This window comes from Scylla paramamosain, chromosome 43, assembly GCF_035594125.1.
Source record: "Scylla paramamosain isolate STU-SP2022 chromosome 43, ASM3559412v1, whole genome shotgun sequence".
Taxonomy (NCBI): domain Eukaryota; kingdom Metazoa; phylum Arthropoda; class Malacostraca; order Decapoda; family Portunidae; genus Scylla; species Scylla paramamosain.
Window position 1 is genome coordinate 10,700,048 of NC_087193.1, and position 6,569 is coordinate 10,706,616.

General features: G+C 43.1%; 1 protein-coding gene across 1 annotated transcript; it reads right to left on the minus strand.

The window, feature by feature from the left end:
- Window positions 1-1,900: 1,900 nt before the first annotated feature.
- LOC135093755 (keratin, type I cytoskeletal 9-like) lies at window positions 1,901-5,518 on the minus strand. The gene is made up of 3 exons (XM_063993345.1): window positions 5,300-5,518; window positions 3,184-4,583; window positions 1,901-2,638 (listed from the first exon to the last, which is right to left on the minus strand). The coding sequence occupies exons 1-3, from the start codon at window positions 5,349-5,351 to the stop codon at window positions 2,390-2,392; spliced, it is 1,701 nt and encodes a 566-aa protein (XP_063849415.1). The 5' UTR covers window positions 5,352-5,518; the 3' UTR covers window positions 1,901-2,389.
- Between the last annotated feature and the right edge of the window lie 1,051 nt (window positions 5,519-6,569).

Consider the following 6,569-nt stretch of genomic DNA (forward strand, 5'->3'; position numbering starts at 1 on the left):
AGAGCAATACATGAAGCAATACAAAAAAAAAAAAAAAATAGCGTGCAACATCACCTGTGAGAAGCGTCCTCTTGCCTCGTCACTCACCTGGTCCAGTAATTCAAGTGAGTGAGTCCCTACCTGTGCTTTTAGTGTGCAGGTGTGCCTCAGATAGTGTGAAGGGCGGAGGGCGGAACGGAAGGTAAGACAAGGGGAGAAAGTGAAGAAAAAGGAAAGCGAATGATAATAGGAGAAGAATGGGAGGAAAAAGGAGAGATATATGAGGAGAGATGGTATGAGAGAGAAAGAGAGGAAAAATAAAAAAGAAGGGTGAGATATGTAAAGAAAAGACGATATGGGGATAAGGAATAAGTGTTGATGTATAGAGGGGAAGGATGAGAAGATAAAAAAATGAAACAAAAAAGAGGAGAAAAGATGGAAGAGTGAAAAAAAAGTGTAAATAGTAAAGATTAAAGATAAAAGAATGAATGGATGAAAATATAAAAAAAAAAGATGTAAAGAAGGAAAAAAAAAGGTGACTAAGAATAGGAAAACGATAGGAAGGGAAGAACAAATGAAGAGAAAAAATTAATAAAAAAGTTAATAGATGCTTAGTATACCATCTATTAGTGGACGAAAGGAAAAAAAATAAAAATGGGGAAAGGAAAAATTAAGGGAGAGAAATGACAAGGTATGAAAGAGATAGAGAGAGAGAAAAAAAAGGACAAGGAAAGAGAGAGAGAGAGAGAGAGAGAGAGAGAGAGAGAGAGAGAGAGAGAGAGAGAGAGAGAGGGTGATAACATGAAGATAGAAGACAAGAAAAAAATTGGAATAAAACACTGAGAATGGAAAGAAAGGAAAAAGAGGAGGTGAAAGAAAGGCAAGGAGAGAGAGAGAGAGAGAGAGAGAGAGAGAGAGAGAGAGAGAGAGAGAGAGAGAGAGAGAGAGAGAGAGAGAGAGAGAGAATGTACAGATCCCTCTTACTTTTTCTGTTCTTGTTAGTTTTTTGTTCCTTCTTTCTATCTTTCCTCGTCTTCTTCCTCCTCTTCCTCCTCCTCTTCCTCCTCCTCCTTGCAGTTCTTCCTTACCACAGTCATGCTTTCCGATCTTTTTGTTCTTGTTCTTCCCAAGGGACCTTCCGAGCGACACGTGCAGGCAGTCACGGAGCAGACACAGCCTTGCCCTCAGCTCAACTTCTAATCACCCATGAAGGAAATTACCACGTTGTCTGTGTAATGGAAAGCTTTTGAGGGAAACTTCTGCAGGTAAAAATCTCTCCCTTGATGTTTTTTGAGAGGCGAGCAGGGCAGGAAAGAATTAATTTGAATGTTGTTGTGTTTGTCTTTTTTTTATTCTTTTTTTCCTTGGAGTCTCTCTCTCTCTCTCTCTCTCTCTCTCTCTCTCTCTCTCTCTCTCTCTCTCTCTCTCTCTCTCTCTCTCTATTTACCTATATTCCTTCTTTTTTTTTCTTTTTCTTCAGTTATCATATTCAGATGTAAAAATTGCATCCTCCTCCTATTTTTCTTCTCTCTTTCATCCCCTTTTCTTTTATTATTTTCTTTTTAATGCATATGTAATTTGAATTCCAACGTGTGTGTGTGTGTGTGTGTGTGTGTGTGTTTAGGTATACAAGCCTCATGCACTCGGATCTCTTATAATCTTTGTCTCCTTTTGTCATTCTTTTATCTTTTGGGAGTCTTTCTGTAATCTAACATTAAAAATTGGCGAGGTTGTTAAAAAAAATATGTTGAGGTTGAAACTGTAACCATAATGCTGATACTAGGCTTCCTATTGTTAGTGTTTAGCATCATCAGGCAATGCTTAAAATAATAAAAGAGCACTGAAGGTTAATGTAGCAGGAAGATTATACGTATTTTGGGTATGCTGTGAGTGAAACTGTACCATAATATTGATACCTGGCTTCGTTTTGTTAGTGTGTTTAATAATACGTGCTTAACATTACACTATGCTTCATATTAGAACACTGAAAGCTAAGAGTGGCAAGACTGTCCAGCAGACTTTGCTTAACAACTACGAAATACAATAATACACGTGCTGCCGCGAAGGAAACAGTTACCCGTTTAAATAGCAAAGAAAAATATCATCGTTATAAGGACAAACACTTTAAAGGGCTTTCATGTTTACGTGACAATACATCTCACAATATTTTCCGAAGTTATGAATGAAATGAGGTATACATGATAATCTAATTTACCCTTTTCATTTAGTGGTGCGTAACAAGTGCTAGGGAAGATAAAAGGAAAAGAGAAGCAAAAACGAGAGACGCGGAACAAAGACATGCGAAGGAAAACCAAACAAGTCGACGAGATGCGGTTTGTTTACATTCAGTGAGCGGCGTAGGAGGCGATAAGCAAAGTTAACACATTTACACTTATTTCCACGCCCCTGCTCACTTCCCGGGGACACCGTAGGCTGTGGAGGGGCGCTGGGGACCCTTGACGTAGGGCACCTCGCCAGACACGCCAGGGGAGGTGAAGAAAGTGGTAAATAGGTCATCGTTGAGGGAGTAGAAGGAGGAGGCGGCGGCGCAGTTCACGTTGAACCACCAGTCACACACGAAGTACTGTTGATTGAAGAGCGTTCCTATGGGGCAGAGGAAGGTGTCCTGCCGCCCGTCCCCCTGGCACACGTGAAACACCTGGCAGAGGGAGTGGTGAGTATCAGAGAGAGAGAGAGAGAGAGAGAGAGAGAGAGAGGATTAGTTGGCGCGTTCTCGTGTGGTATCAGTTTTCCTATTCAATATCTCCTTTCTTTGTGTTTTGTTATTGTTGTTATTTTGGTGATGATTAAATGCAGTAATTGGTCGCTGTCTTCTTGACTAGTAATCAGTCTACTTGTAATGATGCTTCTGGTATTGTTTGTTTTGTTGTTGTTGTTGTTGTTGTTGTTGTTGTTGTTGTCATCGGTATTTCCCTATCGTTGTTTCTTCGTTTTTAGTGATATTTCTAAGGGATTGGAATGTTTTTTACTAATCTTTCGTTTTATTTACTCTTCCCTCCTCCTCCTCCTCCTCCTCCTCCTCCTCCTCCTCCTCCTCCTCCTCCTCCTCCTCCTCCTCCTCCTCCTTTTCATCCTCCTATTGAATGGCGATCGTCTCATACATTACCATCTTCCTTTTCCTCTTCCTGATCTTACATCACCACCACCACCACCACCACCACCACCTCCTGCGGGAAGACCCACCTGACAGCCTGCCTCCTGGGCGTCGTCAGCGTAATAGCCACGGAGGGACCCACAAGAAAATCCCGTAGGAGGCGCTGACGAGAATGCTGGGTAGTCCACGCCGGGGGTTCCTGGGATGGTGTCCTCCAGACTGCCGGTCCCAAAGTCTCCTCCGAAGTATCCTCCTCCTCCTCCTCCTCCTCCTCCTCCTTCTCCTCCTCCTCCGCCTACATTCCCCCTCCTTGTCACACCAAATCCACCACCACCACTTGTTCTGAATGGTGTGACATTTTTCCTTCCTCCTCCTCCTCCCCCTCCTCCTCCTCCTCCTCCTACTCCACCTTGGGTATAAACTCCACTTGCGCTGGTATCCAATCCCTTGGCGCCATCACCAACTCCACTGTAACCACTGCTGCCACCACCACTACCACCACCAATACCCTTTCTTCCACCTGTTCCACTACCAAAGGCATCACTGGCAACACTGCTATAAGTACTACCACCACCTCCACCACCACCACCACTACCACCTCTACTCCCGGTACCAGTAATACCACTAACTCCTAATTTAATACCAACACCACCACTGCCCCCTCCACCACCTCCACCAACACCTGTACTGTAACTATTAACACCTCGACCACCAGTAGCACCACCGCCGAAGCCACTGGTGTAGCTGCCCCCTCCACCAGTACCACCACCAGTACTTATTGCACCTCTGCCGCTAAAACCACCAGTATTTGTATCTGCTGAACCTCCACCAGTTCCTCGTCCACCAAATCCACTTGTATAACTGCTACCACCACCACTTACTCCACCAAAGCCACCAGTATTTGCACTACCTATTCCACCTCCACCACCACCACCGCCAGGAACCGTGCTGTAACTGGATAGATGCTGTGTGGAGGCCTGAATCAAGAGGCCATTGGAATTACTAGTGTTGTCTCTCTTCATCCTCTTAATGTCCTCTTGGAATAAAGCCTGAAGTTCCTCTTGGTTCAGGGCTTTAGTGTCCCTTTGACTGAGTTTCCTATTGTCCCATTGGTCTGTTCTCTTGTTGTCCTCTTGGTTCATCCTCTTGGTGTCCTCTTTACTCAGCCTCCTCGTGTCCTCTTGGCTTTTGCTCTTGGTGTCGTGATGAAACCTTCTGTTCCCCCACTGGCTTCTCGTCTCGGTGTCCTCTTGATTCTTAGCTTCATCTTGGTTCAACCTCTTGGTGTCCTCTTTATTTAGTCTCCTCGTGTCCTCTTGGCTTATGCTCTTGATGTCGTGATAAAACCTTCTGTTCCCCCACTGGCTTCTCGTCCCAGTGCCCTCTTGATTCTTAGTTTCATCTTGGTTCACTCTCTTGGTGTCCCACGGGATTACCTTGGAGTCCTCTTGCCCTAGCCTCCTGGTGCCTCCCTCCTCGCTACACTCCGCTGCAAAACAAAGCAGAAGGACGTTTCTTGAGTTTAGCAACACTGTTAATATGAGATACTCTAATTTCTGTGTATTGCATTATTTTATTCCCTTCCCCTCTATAAAAACGTGCGGCAAATTCACCTTGTATTCATACCAACCGACAGCCTGGTATCTTAGAAATATTATGGTATGGTAGGAATTCAAATATTTTTTTCCCGCGCGTTTCCAAAGAGCGTGTGAGTGCGTGAGCCAATCAGGGGGATGAGAGCAACGCCCAGTGGCAGTGTTGACATGTTCGCGTGTAAGAGTCAGCGCCATCTTGAATAAATAGATAATTCTCAAACACTGTTTTCATCAGCACTGATTTCAAAAGCTACAGAGATGATTGTTCAAGTTCTCTTTGGTGTTTTCTCATTGTTAATGCAGAATTTTAAACTATTACCAGAATAATAAAAACACCTTGGAAAATCCCAGTTATTTCCATTAGAACCTGATGAAACTATAGACAGAAGACGCTGAAACATTTGAGAATACAATAAATAGAAAAGGAATATTTGATAACACCTTGTTCAATCTTTAAAGGCGACCCAAATCCATCACCTTAGAATACAAACCCTCAAATATTGGGGACCTGATTAGGCCTGACCATATCTGATTTAATAGCTTCTCGCAGCTTTCCTTATTACCTTACGTTCGTCTTAGTATTCAAACCTCTCTACCACACTCCTCTTACCTATTGCTGTCACCACTACCACCACCACCACCACAACTGCCAGCCTCGCCATGGTGTCTGCGGTGTCCTGTGGAGAGTCCGCGGTGAGGTGTGGGACTAAGCTTGCATGTGGGGTCTTTATATGGGTCTTGCTTGCCTTGGTCTCCTGAGTGTTGGGCTGCTAGATGTCGCCGCTGCAGTAACGAGGCAGAAAACGAAAGGGAAAAGAAATTTGAAAGATATATTTTTTTGATGAATCGTTTGATTTTTTTTTTTTTTTTTTTGTGGTTGGTTGTTGTTGTTGTTATTATTTATTATTATTATTATTATTATTATTATTATTATTATTATTATTATTATTATTATTATTATTATCATCATCATCATCATCAGCAGCAGCAGCATAATCATACCTATTGTTTTCGTTTTCATCGTTTTCTTCTTCTTCTTCCTCTTCTTCTTCTTCTTCTTCTTCTTCTTCTTCTTCTTCTTCTTCTTCTTCTTCTTCTTCTTCTCCTCCTCTCCTCCTCCTCCTCCTCCTCCTCCTCCTCCTCCTCCTCCTCCTCCTCCTCCTCCTCCTCCTCCTCCTCCTCCTCCTCCTCCTCCTCCTACTACTACTACTACTACTACTACTACTACTACTACTACTACTACTACTACTACTACTATTACATTTTACTTTCCTTCGCTAATGCTCGTCCTTGCTCTTCACATTCCTTCGCAATAGCAGAGTGGAAAGTCAAAGGGAGAAAGGGAGAGGGAGAGGGGAGGGAGGGGAAATGGTTCGAAGAAAATTGTGACTAGAACGCTGATGCTTTTTTTCTTCTTTTCTTTCTTTTTTTTTTTTTCTCTTTCTCTCGTGATGTGCGTGGGTGAGTGTCATGCCATGTCTGTCTGTCACACACACACACACACACACACACACACACACACACACACACACACACACACACACACACACACACACACACACACACACACAAGGAATACACAACAGGGAAAAGAAAGAAAGAAAATGAAAAGAGAGAGAAAAGACATGGAAATGAAATACAACAAAAACAATAACACTGTACTTTACTTTCACAACATACGAAAATAGTAACAACTTTGTACCATTAGTAAAATAACACCTTTGTATGTCCATAACACTTGCATAGTAGTTATTGGCACCTAAACCTAGTGCAACACCTTCCTCTACAACATTAACAACTCTACTACAACACGTATTAGTGGACAAGTGGAGGCGGATGTGGAGGTGAACGTGGAGAGGGTGGAATGAGGTGGAGACAGT

What these genes read in the sequence shown, in the direction of transcription:
- LOC135093755 (XM_063993345.1), bottom strand. Translation starts at nt 5,351, where the DNA reads ATGGCGAGGCTGGCAGTTGTGGTGGTGGTGGTGGTAGTGGTGACAGCA. An exon ending in GGTAGTGGTGACAGCAATAG is followed by an intron (nt 4,584 to 5,299) that starts GTAAGAGGAGTG and finishes TTTGTTTTGCAG; the next exon opens with CGGAGTGTAGCGAGGAGGGA. An exon ending in CCCAGGAGGCAGGCTGTCAG is followed by an intron (nt 2,639 to 3,183) that starts GTGGGTCTTCCC and finishes TCCCTCTGCCAG; the next exon opens with GTGTTTCACGTGTGCCAGGG.